Source organism: Trachurus trachurus (genome assembly GCF_905171665.1).
Source record: "Trachurus trachurus genome assembly, chromosome: 16".
Lineage (NCBI taxonomy): Eukaryota > Metazoa > Chordata > Actinopteri > Carangiformes > Carangidae > Trachurus > Trachurus trachurus.
Genome location: NC_139902.1, coordinates 11,500,901 through 11,518,194, shown reverse-complemented (window position 1 = coordinate 11,518,194; position 17,294 = coordinate 11,500,901). Strand labels below are relative to the sequence as shown.

Below are 17,294 nucleotides of genomic sequence, written 5' to 3'. Positions count from 1 at the left end.
TTTTGCCATATGAATTACACATTTACATTTGTTACTATAGGGTTTAAGTTGTAACAAAACATAGTCTACACTCAAACCTTTAGGAGTAGTCTATCAGTCATAATTATTCACTGTTTTTGCTGTGTTGTATTGTAAAATGCTGTCAACCATTAAACAGGAGTTTCACAGTGTTACCACGGTTCTGTGTTTTGATTTTGGTCAGCTGTTGTTTACAATCTAGCAGACCACTGATTGGGCCTTTGGATCCCTTTAAATACAGTGAAGTCATCCTGAAGGAGCAGAGCGCCACCCAGTGGTCTGAAATTAAACAGCAGAGTCTGGCGTCACTCCACTATCACAGTCATGCATCCTTATCTCCTTCACTTCCTTCCTTCCTTCCTTCCATCCATCCATCTCCTAGTCCCCACTCCTCTCCTAACCAACCACAGCTGAATGAGGATGTTTGTCATTGTCTTGATCCTGAACCCCTCGGCCCCTGAGATCAGCATCTGAATCAACTTTTAAGTATTTATAGGCCACATAAGTTGAGTATTTTCCCTGTATAGCCTACTTCAACTACATTACATTTAATTTGTATTAGGCTAGCCTACTACAGATATCATACTTTTCACTACAGCATAACAGTACAGCTGTTGGTTTCCTTGCTTCAAGATTCAAGATTCAAGATTAGATTTATTGTCATTCTCCAGAAACATCAAAGATGCAGAGCAGAACAAAATTGCGAGCGTGGCTAAAGACACTGATAAATAAACATATCTATCTATCTATCTATCTATCTATCTATCTATCTATCTATCTATCTATCTATCTATCTATCTATCTATCTATCTATCTATCTATCTATCTATCTATCTATCATAAAATTATGAAGTTGTCAATCAATGACATGATGCAACCCATGTGTCAAGTGGTGTAACCAGTATTTTTTCATAAAAATGTGACTATATACAGGAAAATAAATCTGGACTCAAATGTGGAATACCTGTAATTCACTTTTATAATGCAACACTATGTTTCAACAAATTTTACATTATTTTGTGGTGGGGATTTTTTTTGGGGGGGGATAATTCCTGCTCAGTATTATCAAATTAATTCAAATTTGAATATAGAAATACAGCAAAAAAAAGTATATATATATTTTTTATAAGTACACTTAAATCCACTGTAGGTGGAAATATTTAATATTTATCATTCTTTTGTGGTTACACCATTTGCCATTTTCAGGGGCATTCAGTTTGACTTTTGTTAAGAATTGTTCAAATTTCATTTCAAATGAAATAAAACCAACATGAACAGAAAATGTAGTACATTGTAACACATCTTTTGCAAGTTTTTAAGACATTTTTTAAGATATTCCTGAATTGTGCATCTTTTTTTGTCACTAACCCATTACACAATATTTTACAGATAAGGAATAAAGCAGGGGGAGGTTATTGCAGAGATGAAACTGGGTTTGAGGCCTTTCACTCACATATGACTCTGCTATTGCACACATGACGTAAGGTATTGCACGTTCCCTATAGTGTTAGTGGTAACAGTGGTAACAGTGAGTGGTGTGTGGTTGTCGTGTTTAGCAGCCTGATGGCAGCTGGATAAAACCGCTTTCTGGTTTAAACATGAACCATGTGTTACCTTTTAAATGTCTAAGGTTCAAAGTGAGAGGTCACCTATTAACTTCGCAGCTGATTTCATTCAAATAAAGCAAATTGATGGGGAGTTAGGGTTAGCAACTCCCTCAACTATCTGCCAAATTGAGAAGTTGTAGTTTGTGTGAAGATTTGGGGGGAATTATTAGTTCTTTTAAAAATGAAAAGAAAAGAAAAGAAAAGAAAAGAAAAACATTTCACGAACCAAACTAGAAGAGAACAGAGAACAGCAGTGTTAAGTATTCATGTGCTCTGGTTAATCTTTGTGGTTTCATGACCTCTGTACAAGCAACACATGCACTCAGTGAGACGTGAATGAAACTATACTGACAAACCACTGGAGTGACAGTTCCCACAATGACACTGTTAAAAATATTCTTCACAGGAAACACATGACAGAGCTGAACATGTAATGACCTTTAATTTTAGGACATATTGTTGAAGAAAGTGAATATGTGAGAACTAAACACCTGTAGCGGATGACGAGGTGAAATCATCTTTATGATCCTTTATCAGTGAGTCACACAAAAAGTGAAGTGTGAATGAGTTCAGCAAGAGATGCAGTCACGGACATCGCGTGACTTTTAATTGTTGTAAACTGCCTCTAATGTTTTACGTATGTGGTATCTGGCTGCTGTGCCTTTGCCTTTGGCCTACACTGAGGCAACATTATGACCTTATGTAACGTAATACTTAACCAACATCTAACACACACTCAAGATTCAACTTTTGTCCTCAGCTGTCTGATCAAAGATGGATTTTATTATTATATTTGAAGAGATTTCTATTATAATTATTATGATAATCAGATAAGAATATTTCTAACATTAGGGTTAGGGTTCTGCTGTCAACAATACTGTTTATGGTGCTGCAGATACAAACACAAAGAAGTCACATCTTCACTCACTACCATCATGTCTGGCAGTGGCGTAGCCATCATTTTAGAAGTGAGGGGGACAAATTGTTCAAAGGTCTATTGGGTGATGTATCATCCTCTCGCATTCAATTGCACCTCTCCTTAGCAGCTAAAGAACCACACAAACAAACAGAACAGCACCAGGAAACCAACTTTAGCTCTTTAAAAAAATGATATACAAAGTCAAAATCTAAACTAAAGTTGCCAAACTCTGGTTGAGTTGACATAGAATGACCCTGAAGTGCGGGGGACATGTCCCTCGTGTACCCCGCGTCCGCTACGCCCATGATGTCTGGTATCGCCATCCTCATTAGCACTGAATGGTCAGGTTGTTTGAAAAGGGTAAAATGATTTTAAACTAGTAGAAGGAGGCATACAGTACAAAATGTATTTCAATAAACCAAAGGAGTTTCTGACGCACACATTTTTTTTATTGTGAAACAATGGAAAATTTGACCATTGTTTGATCCACAAATAAACATTTAAATAAACTATATGAGAAGTTTAGAGTGGGGAATTTGGTGGAACTGTTAACAACTCAGATACTGAATGTAAATCATGACAAAGGCCCGAACAAACTCAACTCAAGACAGTTGTTGAGATGGTCATCAGTTGATCTAACTCGCCTTTTCCCCCCAGGCCATCCAAGCTGACCCACCCTCTCTCACCCTCTTATCAATGTAGCCTACACCAATCAGCAGCTCCATGAACAGAGCTCACACAACCTGATTCTGCTCATTTCCATATGCATGCTTTACTTAGTTTGAATACATTTAGTTTATTACTGTAAGTAACCATATCTCTGGAGTCAGCTCACTCTCCTAAACCAATGTGAAGTAGCCTATATAAAACAGATTTTTTTTAAAAGTACCTCTGATACCCTTTGACCTTTACCAGTTTGTATCGCTGGTCTCAAAATTAATTTGCCCCCACATGTCTGTCAGGAACGAGTCAAACCTGTGGAAAATATTTACTCTATCAACAGGAAGGAAGCTGCATGTTGTTCACTGTCACAGTTTGACTCACCCTCCGCCCGTTACAAAACAAACACAGCAGTGTAGACAAATAGAAAATAATAGGAGAGACTACGCCTAATTATTGTGACACCCCCTCACCTCCCCTCCCTCCCTCCCTCCCCATGTCCCCTATTGTAAGAAAGTGTTTGTGATCAAATAGGATCTCCTTCAACAGATCAACAGACAAAAGCTCCACTTTCTCCTTAGTTTGTGATGTTCTGGTGTCATGTTTGACAGTGCTTAAAGACTGTCTTGCACAGAGATTATCTGTGATCAAAACTTTGAAATTTAGGCCTATTTATGGGCAGCCCCTTGGGATTAAAACAATCATCTCGTTTTCAAGGAGGTCAAATATGATATTTTTTATTTATTTAACCTTTACTTACCCAGTCAAGCAATTAAGAACAATTTCTTATTTACAAATGCAGCCTGAAACAAACCACATACAACAGACACCTTAAATGAGCTCTGTGAGACTCAAACTAGAGCTAATCAACAACACAGCAATTTGACTGAAGGACTCCTGCACCCAAAATCCTCGGCCACGCCCCCAGTATGCTGTTCACGCGCGGTGATCAACCCCCCCCCCCCCCCCAAAAAAAAAAGAAATAAAAAAAATCAATTTCCAATGATCGAGCATGTCTGCGGTTTGTTACAGAAGAGGGCGACAGTCAGGAGTCGGCTCGTCCTGTCTGAGAGCAACATTTAGCTGAAAGCCACGTGAGGCGGGGGGGGGGGAGAGAGAGAGAGAAGGGGGAGGAGCGGGGAGGTGTGTGTCGGGGGGGGGGAAGGACGCACCGGACAGTTTCTGTTTCAGGCGTGTGTGTGTGTGATCTGTGCTCCTCTGTCAGAAACCAGGACCGGCAGAGACGGACGGACAGAGGGAGAGGAGAGAGATAGAGAGGGGTCTGGAGGAACAGCGGCAGAGAAATGGTGAGACTTGGCCCTGGTTCTACTCTGTTTCCATTTCCATTGTAGCCTGGTCTATTTTTAAAATGATCAGCCCACCAGTGTGAGGAGGTTGTCATGTTTCCATGTTTGCATTTGATGATGCCCTTTTAATTAACCCCGTACTCAGTCAGTTTTGAATCATGGGGCTGGTTGACTCTAGCAGTGATCTCAGGATTTCTTTAGAAAAGGAGATGGACAACAAAAAACAAAACAGGCTTGGTTAGATTTAAGTGTGAGATGTGAACAGGTTCTTCCTCCTCCTCTGACAGGACCCAGACATGGAGGTGAAGGGCGAGATGGAAATGCTGTCTACAGGCAAGCAGGAGCTAAATGGGGATATAAGGTAAACGCACATTAAAAAGTTCAGCTGGTTTGAAGAGAGATGGTTTTCAAGTTTGTTCTTTTGATGCAGTTTTGAGGTACCTGTTTCCATTGTTGTGGCCACTTTCTGCTCCACACTGTCATAAAAAACGATTTCTATAACTGCTTAAATGTTAAAATGTTTGTGTCAGTAACAGGTGTCATAAAGATCGGCTACAGTATCCCTTTTAGAGATTTAGATCTGTAATTTCAGTGTCTGAGTCTGACTCTGCCAACCAAATTGTCAAATTGTTTAACTTGCCCGTGAGGGTGTATCTGAAATTCAAATGATCCATTAACTGCAACCAATTACTGTCTAAATAAAAAGTATTTCTTTATTTTGCCAAAAGTATTAGTGTGGCTGTCTGTGTCATAGAAGAGGAGATGCTACTGTGTAATTTGTACCGACAATACTTTATTCCAGGTCTGAATGCTATTGGTTCTCACACAGATAAAAGTCTGTGTGATGTTTTTTTTTTAAATTTTACCCTAAATAAAACCTTTGTACTTCCTCCAGATGCCTCAGTTGTCCTCTTGTGTTTAGACTTTCTATTTGACGTCATGTTTTTTTCTATATGACTCCTCTAGTGAGGGCAAGAAGAAAGGCAGAAAAAAGGAGAAAGAAGAAGTGGAGAAGTTGCCCATGGTCGGCCCCATTGATGTGGTAAGTTCACACTCACTGTGTGTGTGTGTGTGTGCATGTTTGTTTTTTTATGTTTGTGTGACACTATGCGTTGGAGGTAGTTACTGTAGGTAAGGTGGTAATAGTCTAAATGTTTCCATTGCTATGTAGTGCAACTGAAATGCCATGTGGTGTTTGTGTGTGTGTGTAATGGTTTCGAGTAAATGATTTTATGTCACCATACCGGCAAGGTGTGTGTGTGTGTGTGTGTGTGTGTCTGTGTGTGTCAGACTTCGTGTGAAGTACAAGGGGAGGTGGGGGGAGAAGAGGATGGAAGTGCAACACATCCTCCTGTTGTTTGGGTGGACTCCACCAGTCCCCTGCTGTGACGATATAATGGCTTCTTAGAGCGATATTTTTTCCTCCCTGTTCTTATTTCGTAATTCAACATTCTTACTCCCAGCAAATTATCAGGTGCATCCCCCAGATACAGATACAGATACTGATTTCTGCTCTCTCTCTCTCTCTCTCTCTCTCTCTCTCTCTCTCTCTCTCTCTCTCTCTCTCGTGAGTGTAGTTCAGGTTCGCAGAAAGCTGGGACGTTGTGATGATCTTCATTGGGACACTCATGGCCATGGTCAATGGGACGATTTTGCCTCTCATGTGCATCGTGTTTGGAGACATGACAGACAGCTTCATACAAGACTCTCGAATGTCCCATCGTCTCAGTGAGTTTCCAGTTACGGGCGTGGACTAACGTTAATCACAATGGCTGAAGTAAATAATTAAGAAGCAAGTTTTTTAACAGTGTATTTTGTTTCTTTCTGTCTTCAGATGTCACTGTCCCTCATAAAAACAGCACGCTACAAGAGGACATGAATAAGTAAGGCTATATGAGCTATATACAGAACAAGCATTATAGGTTTACTTTTTTATGTTTGTAGAGTTTCATCATTTCATGAATTTCGTACAATTAAAAAAAATCAAAATCAGAATTTGAGACTCATTTACAAGTTTCCTCTCCCAGCTTTGCCATCTATTACTCCATCATGGGGGCCGTCGTGCTGGTGGCAGCCTACCTGCAGGTGTCCCTCTGGACCCTGGCAGCCGGGCGGCAGGTCAAACGCATCCGCAAGTTGTTTTTCCACCGAATCATGCAGCAGGACATCGGCTGGTTCGATGTCAACGAGACGGGAGAGCTTAACACGCGTCTCACAGAGTGGGTGACAACAGAAACCAGATCCTTTTGTAATTCATGAATGTTGAAGTGCTTCTGGGACCATCGATGCAAATGTTTGCGGTTGTGTCTGCAGTGACGTCTACAAGATCCAAGAGGGCATTGGCGACAAGGCGGGGATGCTGATCCAGGCCTTCACCACCTTCATCGCATCCTTCATCATCGGCTTCAGCAAAGGCTGGAAGCTCACTCTGGTCATCCTGGCTGTGAGCCCTGTGTTGGGCATTTCAGCCGCGCTTTTCAGCAAGGTCAGCTCCCGTTGTCTCTGTCCGTCTTCCTGCTCTCTTTCTCTCTCTCTTATCTATGTTTTTTCATGTTGGTCATTAGGACACAGGCCTCTGTAGGTGCTCTTTATATAACACCATGTTCTTATCTGAAAAGGTGCTGGCCTCCTTCACTTCTAAAGAGCAGACTGCATACGCCAAAGCTGGAGCTGTGGCAGAAGAGGTGCTCTCAGCCATCAGGACAGTGTTTGCCTTCAGTGGTCAGGACAGAGAGATCAAGAGGTGTGTGTGTGTACACTGTGTCATATAGCATAACGCGTGCGGGCGTGTTTGCACCTGCACCCAGACTGCAGCTGTCACACCAAAACAGGCTCAGATTCCCTCAAAAGGTGTGACAAATATTCAGTCGTTAGTCATTAGTCGGATGCAATACAATGTGTTACACAGAGGATTCGTGCAAAAGGTTCAGACACTTGAAACAATAGAAGCATGTGCACGTCAAAAGCCATTATAGTCCCATGGGAAAGCAGCCAGAAAGACTGAAACTGAATAAAACCCATTACTCCCATTTCAAAATTTGATCACAGCCCTGTTGTCATGGAAATCTAATTGTGTGTGTGCGTGTGTTTCATGGCAGATATCATAAAAACTTGGAGGATGCTAAGAGAGTGGGAATAAAGAAGGCCCTCTCTGCTAACATTTCCATGGGCTTCACCTTCTTCATCATCTACCTGTCTTATGCTCTGGCCTTCTGGTATGGAAGTACACTTATCCTGAGTAAGGAGTACACCATCGGGACTGTTCTCACTGTGAGTAAACACCCCACACCCCCAACAACTAAAAATGAACAAGAGAAGAAAGAGTTTTGGTGCAGCTAACACTGAACCGCGTGTGTGTGTGTGTGTCTTCAGGTGTTCTTCGTCGTGCTTATTGGCGCTTTTACGTTGGGACAGACCTCTCCCAACATCCAGACTTTTGCCAGCGCCCGGGGAGCAGCACATAAAGTTTACAGCATCATCGATCATGTAAGAAAAGCAGCACTTTCTACTCGGAGCTTAATACATGTCTTTAGAAAAGTACCATTGTATTTTTTTTTTAAGTCTTTGCCGCTGGAAGGGTGTCAGTTTGTATTACTGAACATGCACCGCTGTAACCTGGCACTGCAGGAAGTCACTTTGATGCAGCCAAACCTGGACTCAGCACTCACTAGTGAGATGTTGGATTTTGCTCTAATTGGAGCTCCTGCTGTGTGACTCTCTCCCTCCTGAACTCACTTTACCTCAACTGACTGAATCCAACTCATTTACTGAAAAATAATCCAAACTTAAGCAGTGTGACAAATATAAAATGTGACTTTCAAGTAGATATCAGTTTAGAAACTATTGCGCCACTGTCCCACACTGTGCTGTATAGATTCTTCCTCATCATGGAACTGTCATCTCTGTCATTTGAAGTGGTCTTCATATGTGTAGAAACATGCAGTGTAACCAGTCTTGCCTCGAGCTATTGTGGGAAAGACCTGTGTTTAGTTTATCGTGCGCCTGTTGGTATTTCACTAGGACAACATGCGAAATTCAGTTATTCTCAAATTATAAACACAGGACAGGATGCTACTGATGACTAAGTAGCACATCTGTTTACACATGAACACAAATTAGCATTCACATAGCCTGGAGCAAAACTGAAAAGAGCATGAAATCTCTTCTCAGGGCTTTTTACCTTCAGACTGCAGGAGACCATCATGATTCCTTTCCCTGGAGGACATGAGATCTTTCTTTACACATTTATTTTTATATTCGTTCATATTGTGTCAGTACTTTATATCTCAGTTTTGCGTTTTGATAACCACTTGTGTGATGTGAAACCTCACTGTACAGTCTGAGATACTGCAGGGTGAGGCCTCCAAGTGAGACATAAAACAGTCTCAAATTCTGCGTCAACACGGAGTTCGGCCTTTGTCGGCGGCAGAGCAGGGGAGAGAATAACCAACATGTGTGTTTGTGTGTGCTAGAGCAGCGAGAGAAGCAGTGGAAACACAAAGAGCTGTGGAAATAAACATAAGCCTTGTTAAATACGCTCACCCTAACCTGGAGGGCTAACAGCCTTCCTCCTATTGTCTGTTTGAGGTTATGATAAGAATCGGATCCTTTATCCCAAACTGCAGACCAGGACAGACCAGGACAGGGGCTGAGTTTAAGAAGTGAATGAAACGCGGTTGACTTGTCTCCACAGGACCCGAGCATCGACAGCTTCTCGGAGTCCGGCTTCAAGCCTGACTTCATCAGGGGAAACATAGAGTTCAAGAACATTCACTTCAGCTACCCCTCAAGACCTGACATCAAAGTACGTGCCCCCACTGACACCATATCACATCAAACTGTATCAAAAACACCCTACTTGTGTATCAGCTGTCAGAACTGATGCCGTTATCTTTTGTAGGTATTAAATGATATGTGTCTGAACGTGACAAGTGGACAAACCATTGCCTTGGTTGGCAGCAGCGGCTGTGGAAAAAGCACAACAATCCAGCTGCTGCAGAGGTTCTACGATGCTCAGGAAGGATCGGTAAGTGAGTCTTCAATAACTCTGGTTTATTTTCCATGCATTGCACTTCCTTCTTCAATGACACTTATGCTAGTGACAGCTGCTATCTTACCTTTAACATACAGTCCTAGGCAGATGTTTAGATTCTTATCCATTATGCAATACCGTCTGAGTACCAAATTTATTCTGCAGCATGGCCACTGTCCCTGAGTTATTTCTTGCTTTCTAGACAGCCATTGGTGTCCATTTGTTTTACAACAGTATGAAAACCAGTTTATAGAAGTAGAACTACATTAAACTGTGTGTATCATTACAATACAGAGAATACAGTAGTAATGTATTAGTAGTAAGTGGGACATGGAATAACACTGGTATTACTATATTATATAATAAAATAACCCATTGAACCGCAAGGATAGTAGATCCAAAATGTGAAATGATTTCTTTACCAAGAGAAGAAGAGATGCTGCTTCAGACACACATTCAGTGCCGCATGCTCTCGTTGTAGGTGTGTATTGACGGTCACGACATCCGTTCTCTTAACGTCCGCTACCTGAGGGAGATGATCGGCGTGGTGAGTCAGGAGCCCATCCTCTTCGCCACCACCATCGCCGAGAACATCAAATATGGCCGACCTGACGTGACACAGGAGGAGATCGAACAGGCAGCCAGAGAGGCCAACGCTTACGACTTCATTATGAACCTTCCTGATGTAAGAACTCATTTATGGCTCTGTGCTTATCAAGAACTCTGTTTATCATGTTGAGAGTAACACCGAGACTCTTGTCGTTGAGCAGAAGTTTGAGACGCACGTCGGGGACAGAGGGACTCAGATAAGCGGGGGACAGAAGCAGAGGATTGCGATCGCTCGAGCTCTGGTCCGCAACCCTAAAATCCTTCTGCTGGATGAAGCCACATCCGCCCTGGATGCCGAGAGCGAGAAAATTGTTCAAGCTGCACTCGACAAGGTAAAGTCGCATCCGCAGTTTCTCTGCTCTTTCACACTGATGCAGACGTTGTGCTGCCAGTACAAGCAGAACTACTGACAACACATATGTGCGTAAATGAACATTTAACTCCTTTTAGACACAAACTCAGCTGAATATCTTTGTATGCAGATCCGACTGGGTCGTACCACCATCATTGTGGCTCACCGCCTCTCAACCATCAGAAACGCTGACGTCATCGCCGGTTTCCAGAAAGGTGTAGTAGCAGAGCTGGGCACTCACAGCCAGCTGATGGAAACAGAGGGAGTCTACCATACACTGGTCACCATGCAGGTAACACGCACGCACGCACGCACGCACGCACACGCACGCACGCACACACACACACACACATCATTTTACTCATCACTAGGCCGGACTGGTGATGAATGGGGAATGATGAAACTTGTATTTATGCTTTCTCTCTCTCTCTCCCTGCCGCAGACTTTTCAGAAAGTGGAGGAGCAGGAGGAGGTGGAGTATGAAGTGTCTGCAGACGAGAAGAGCCCGTTAGTCAAGTCCTTCTCTCAGTCCTCCCTGCACAGGAGGAAGTCCACGAGAGGCTCTTCCATGACTGCCTCCGAGGGAGACAGAGAGGACAAGGATAAGTTCAGGCATAACGAGGAGAAGACGGAAGAAGAGGTGAGCCGCGGCGCAGCATCTCATTGGATCAAACAGACGTTGTGTTGTGTAGGAGATGTGACTCAGATCTGTCTCTCTTTCCTCAGGAGGAAAACGTCCCCCCCGTGTCGTTCCTTGAAGTGATGCGTCTCAACACTTCCGAGTGGCCGTACATGTTGGTTGGGACCATCTGCGCCGTCATCAACGGTGCAATGCAGCCACTGTTTGCCATCATCTTCTCCAAGATCATCACTGTAAGTTACTTTTAGTATATAGCCTATGTAGCCTACCCTAAAACTTAACATTTGTCAGGATTTTGTAGGACATATAAAAAAAAATGGGTGTTTGTCTTTTTTTCCCTCAGGTGTTTGTGGAGCCAAATCCAGAGATCGTCAGGCAAAACTCCACGTTCTTCTCCCTCATGTTTGTCGTTATTGGAGCTGTATCTTTTGTCACCATGTTTCTACAAGTACGCACTTATATACTTACACTAACACTGAGACTCACAGTTTCTCTGTTGTTTACTGGCCACAAAGTAACAGACACTATTTGTTTACTGGTTAGATAAAAGCATTGATAGCACTATGTTGTTTGTATGATACAAACCAGTAGAACCAGGCTAGCTGTTTCCCTCTGTTTCAAGTCGTTGTGCTAAGCTATGCTAACTGGCTTCTGGCTGTTGCTGTTTTTACCTCTCAGTTACAAAGGGAAGAAGCACAATTATCAAAATGGTGAACTGAACCATCTAACTTAAGCAAGTTTGTCTAAACCTAAAAATTACTTAATGAGTTAATATATCAAATTTAAACCCCAAAATATAGTAGTGTTCATGTCACTGTCCACATGTGCTAATATCTTCTATCTGTAAATGGGTCATGGGGACATGATGCGACCCAACGTCAAGTTGTGTAACTGGCATTTTTTCATAAAAATCTGACTATATACAGGGAAATAAACCTGGACTTAAGCATAGATGTTTCTTGACAGATTTTACATAATTTGTTACACATTATTTAGAGAAAAGTGGTGTTTTTAGGATATGTTGCCAGAATGCATTACAATTTAAATATAGGAATACAGCAAAAACATTTTTTGGTTTGTCACTGACCCAAATATTTGTTGCAGGGTTTTTGTTTTGGTAAATCTGGAGAAATACTGACCCTGAAACTGAGACTTGGGGCTTTTAAGTCTATGATGAGACAGGTGAGTGAGACAAATTGAATTCAAACAACCCTGAGGTTGTTTCCTATATGTATGTTTTTGCTGAATACATGTGGCTCATTTGGAAAACGCTGTATTCCCACTTTTTTATATTGTAGGACCTCAGCTGGTATGATGACCCTAAAAACAGTGTTGGAGCACTCACTACAAGACTGGCTGCAGACGCTGCCCAAGTGCAAGGGGTAAACTGCACACACATTGAAAAAATTTACTCCAGGCAATTAAATTCTTGTACAATCACTGATCTTATCGTCTGCTTTGTTTCTCATCTTGCTCATCCCCTCAGGCTACAGGAGTACGTATGGCCACGCTGGCACAGAACTTTTCCAACATGGGCACCAGTGTGATCATCTCCTTTGTGTACGGCTGGGAGCTGACTCTGCTCATCCTGCTTGTGGTGCCCGTCATGGCAGTGGCTGGAGCTGTGGAGATGAAGATGCTCACAGGACACGCTGCCGAAGACAAGAAGGAGCTGGAGAAGGCTGGAAAGGTGAGGATTCAGTGGCGAGAGTGAGTACGAGTTGCATGTATGTTTCCTTTTTTTCCTACTGTTTGCAGAAACATTGTGGTGTGTCTCTCTACAGATCGCTACAGAGGCCATCGAGAACATCCGCACTGTCGCCTCTCTCACCAGAGAACCCAAGTTTGAGTCTTTGTACCATGAAAACCTCATATTGCCATACAAGTACGAGAAATGATTTTTTTCCCCATGAGATACATAAATAAAATGACTTTATGTATTATGTGAAACTCTGAATTAATCTGAATCACCCCTCTCTCACTCTTTATACAGGAACTCCCAGAAAAAGGCCCACATATACGGCATCACCTTCTCCTTCTCCCAGGCCATGATCTACTTTGCTTATGCTGGCTGTTTCCGATTTGGAGCTTGGCTCATTAAAGCAGGAAGAATGGATGTTGAAGGTGTATTTCTGTGAGTAAATACAGTCTTTTTCTCTTAATCAGGACATCTACTGCTTTTCCAACATATGATGGAAAAGCTATCCAGTCCAACAACAGTTTGTGTGCACTACAGAAGGTGACATGAGACCAAAACATTCCTGCTGTTTATTTAGGTTTTAATCATTACCCTGGCCTGAGGCATGTGAGAAGCCGCCGTGAATACAGAGTACATGGTCATGCAAATGACCCATGCCTTGGTGATTCATCTGAAATATGTTTTAGTACAGTAATATAATTCTCCAGCATTGCTGGGAGGAGCCACAGACTTCACTTATTTTCCACCCACCACATAAATACAGTCCAAAGTTCACTGCACCTTGAGCTTCTGAAAGGCCATAAAACTATAAAACATACAAGTATAATCTCTGCATTGTAAAACCCCAGATGTGGTGTCTGTTTATATTTGTCGTACATAATATTATATATGACTGGATGTTCATGTCAGAGTGATGGTGGTTTGTTGAACATATCAACATCTACAAACATATTGTACACACAAAGGTGAGGATGTCATTGTTGCTTCGTGTTAGCTAAGCCTTATGCAACCCCACTCTACTGACTCTTCAGTGTGAAAGGTATAAGACTGCTGCTTATGTCGTTTTCTCATCACTTCCTCTCTCCCAGGGTGATTTCAGCCGTTCTGTACGGTGCCATGGCCGTCGGAGAGGCCAACTCGTTCGCTCCCAACTACGCTAAGGCTAAAATGTCAGCCTCCCACCTCATGATGCTGCTGAAAAGAGTGCCCGCCATTGATAATCTCTCACAGCAGGGAGAGTCACCGGTACGTAACACAAAGCAACCAGCCACTCGACAGCTCCACTGCAGATCTTTACACACAATATAACGTATAATTATTATCTCTCTCTCTCTTTCCCTCAACCTCCAGGACAAATTTGATGGTAATGTGGAGTTTGAGCATGTTAAGTTCAACTACCCTACACGTGCTCACCTGCCCGTCCTCCAAGGGCTGAACTTGAGGGTGAGGAAGGGAGAGACGCTGGCTCTGGTTGGGAGCAGCGGCTGTGGAAAGAGCACCGTCATCCAGCTGCTGGAGAGGTTCTACGACCCCAGAGAAGGAAGAGTGGTGAGCAGACAAATACACGCCCTCCTCGCCTCTTCACCTACTGTCACTTAGCTAATGGTTAGCTGGGCAGAGGATTTATGGCTGCTTTACAGCACTGTACGGATGAGACAGGGACCTAGAGGCACGTGTAGCGTGGTTGTTTTTATCTAGATTGCACTCACCAGTTCATTTTATCATGGTGGGATCACTGTTGTCACTGCTAGTCATGTGTGAGAGCAGAAAGACTATCGATATCCCCTGGCCTCCTTGTTATCACACCGAGGTTATCAATACTTTCCCCTCTCTAGATAGAAACTTTAAGAATGATCAGCATTTTTAAATCAACAATTAGCCACAAGATGACTTGTATGTGAAAGGGGCTGCAGATGGTGATGAGCTCACAGATAATTGTTGTTCATCCATCTTTGCAGTTTCCCTCAGTTCTACAGAGAAACTCATTGTTTTCCTTTTTTTTTTTTTTTTTTTACAACTTGACAAATTAACCTGTGGCCAGAGGTACTTCTTATAATCATTTAGCACCTAAGAGTCGGATATTCCTCACAACAGTAGGTGGATATATAGCATAGCTGAGTACCTAGTGCTAATGCTACCATTAGTTCAGCTTTACAGAGAACAAAATATACAAGGTTGTTAGGCCACACCACTTACTCTGCATTGATTTTTGTTCCTGTTTTCTCTCTCAGATGGTGGACAGTATAAATACCAAGGACCTGAATATCTACTGGTTGAGAGCCCAGATAGGCATTGTGTCTCAGGAGCCCGTGCTGTTCGACTGCAGTTTAGCTGAAAACATTGCCTACGGAGACAACAGCCGCACTGTGACCATGGATGAGATCAGGTCGGCTGCTAAAGCGGCCAACATCCACAGTTTTATAGAAGATCTACCACAGGTAAAACCACCGTGTGTTGATAACAGATGATAACAGGCATGACAGCCATTGCTATTTTGATACTATTGTTTCCTCATTTCATGTTTATATCAGTCAGATAATTGTCTTTACAACACCTCAATGTCACGCAAGTGACACAGATCAACAGGCCAGAGGTCATACAACAACCACAACAAAGTATTAATTAATCATCCACTTACATTTATAACACAGGTTTGGCTGTATTTGTCCAGGTGTAGTGACTGTCTCTGAGCCACACTACACAATCTGTAACAGTTCACATATAGACCTTTGGTAAAACTCTAAAACTCCTCACTAAAGTGAGGAAGACCATACCAAGATAATTCAAAATGAGTACATTTCTCCATTGATGAATATTTATTTTGAACCCATTTCATTAAGTACTTATGGGCTCAACTAAATGAATCACAATTTTAAGTCTAGTTTTTCTAACTTTCCATTACCCTAAAAAAAAAAAATCTATTTGGTATATACTGTATGTGTGGAAACAGGTTATCTACTGTCACACCTTTTCATGGCCTCTCTTTGTCTCTCTCTCTGTTTGCATGAGCAGAAGTACAACACACAGGCAGGTGACAAGGGAACGCAGCTGTCAGGTGGACAGAAGCAGCGAATAGCCATAGCCCGGGCCATTCTACGCAACCCTAAACTGCTGCTGCTGGACGAAGCCACCTCTGCATTGGACACCGAGAGCGAGAGGGTGAGTGACTCCTTCCCATGGATGATGGCAGAGGCAGTAAGACCAATAAGCAAGAGTAGGGGAATAAAAAACACGGTTCTGAAGCGACTCACTGATGACTGTCTGTTGTCTCTGCAGGTGGTGCAGGACGCGTTGGACCAAGCCAGTAAAGGCAGGACGTGCATCGTGGTGGCCCACCGTCTGTCCACCATCCAAAACGCAGACCGCATCGCTGTCCTGCAGAAGGGAGTCGTGGTGGAACAGGGGACGCATCAACAGCTGCTGGCCAAGAAGGGAGTTTACCACACGCTGGTCACCACACAGATGGGCCACGGGAGGGACTGAGGGGACATGGAGAGGACACAGGGAGCAATCCTACTTGTGCCTTTTCTCATCAACTCCCTGCCTCACATTTCAGTTTTACAAATTCAGACTGAGCAGCTGCAGTGAGACAGTCGAGGAGCGGATGTGCCGACCGCATCTTGGCTAGTAACCTCCAGACTTCTGGTCTTGTGGCTGTAGCTCATTGGGTCGTGTTCAAACAGTCAAACATCTTTACTGCTGTTTGTTCGTTAGCATGTTTCCAGGGCCCTGGTATTGTTCATGGTGCCTCACTGTTATGACATACTGGGAAAATTCATTAGCAACAAACCAAAATGTCTACTGTGAAAAAGTAGCCAACTGTGTCGTACCCAGTTTTGTTTTTTTCTTTTTTGTTAATCTTATCCTGGTTAGAAAAATATTGTGTTTATACACTGTATGCTGGGACACATTTACAGCCAGTATTTTAAATCTCTAAGATGGAGCTACTGAAGGCAGTCAAACCAAAGTGTTGCTGATTTTTAGTGCCACCTACTGTTAAATGCAAAATACTTACGACAAATACACTGTGATTGAAGCTGAGATTACACTGATGTATTCACACCTATGTATTGTATATGTAGTGTGCCTTTGAAACAGGAATCATCATCACAAATAACTTGTGTTTTACAGGAAATGTATTTGGGAAAATCCCTTGCTGAATACTTTGATTGCTTAGTTTATAACATTTTCTACAGTCTGGGTTAATAAGGACACAGAGGTGTCTGAGCAGTTTCACTTAAGGAAAATATTTTATACACCGTGGTGTAGAGAAGTGAATTCTCATTGACTCTCTTTGGCTGTGATGACTTAGTGACCTACTTTATTTCTGAAAATGCACAGATTTACTAACCTTTTTTTGAGGACATGCTTATATATTAAAATTTTATATGCAATTTTTGAGCCATTGTTGTACAATTCTTTCACTATAACATCATTATTTAACTTAAAGG

The 17,294-nt window shown here is 42.4% G+C and overlaps 1 protein-coding gene across 1 annotated transcript; it reads left to right on the top strand.

The window, feature by feature from the left end:
• The first annotated feature begins 4,378 nt into the window (after nt 1-4,378).
• On the top strand, nt 4,379-17,291 carry abcb4 (ATP-binding cassette, sub-family B (MDR/TAP), member 4). Its single transcript, XM_083990117.1, has 28 exons — nt 4,379-4,511; nt 4,799-4,872; nt 5,478-5,553; nt 6,089-6,239; nt 6,346-6,394; nt 6,539-6,730; nt 6,825-6,996; nt 7,130-7,254; nt 7,610-7,781; nt 7,884-7,997; nt 9,205-9,315; nt 9,412-9,537; nt 10,025-10,228; nt 10,314-10,484; nt 10,635-10,796; nt 10,947-11,144; nt 11,231-11,377; nt 11,488-11,592; nt 12,249-12,326; nt 12,443-12,526; nt 12,631-12,834; nt 12,929-13,029; nt 13,138-13,278; nt 13,932-14,088; nt 14,194-14,391; nt 15,075-15,281; nt 15,856-16,002; nt 16,120-17,291. The coding sequence occupies exons 1-28, from the start codon at nt 4,509-4,511 to the stop codon at nt 16,324-16,326; spliced, it is 3,876 nt and encodes a 1,291-aa protein (XP_083846243.1). The 5' UTR covers nt 4,379-4,508; the 3' UTR covers nt 16,327-17,291.
• Nucleotides 17,292-17,294: the final 3 nt, after the last annotated feature.

Excerpts from the sequence above, each read along its gene's own strand:
- abcb4 (XM_083990117.1), top strand. Across the intron at positions 11,593-12,248 it reads TTGTCACCATGTTTCTACAA|GGTTTTTGTTTTGGTAAATC; the intron begins GTACGCACTTAT and ends TATTTGTTGCAG. Across the intron at positions 14,089-14,193 it reads CACAGCAGGGAGAGTCACCG|GACAAATTTGATGGTAATGT; the intron begins GTACGTAACACA and ends CTCAACCTCCAG.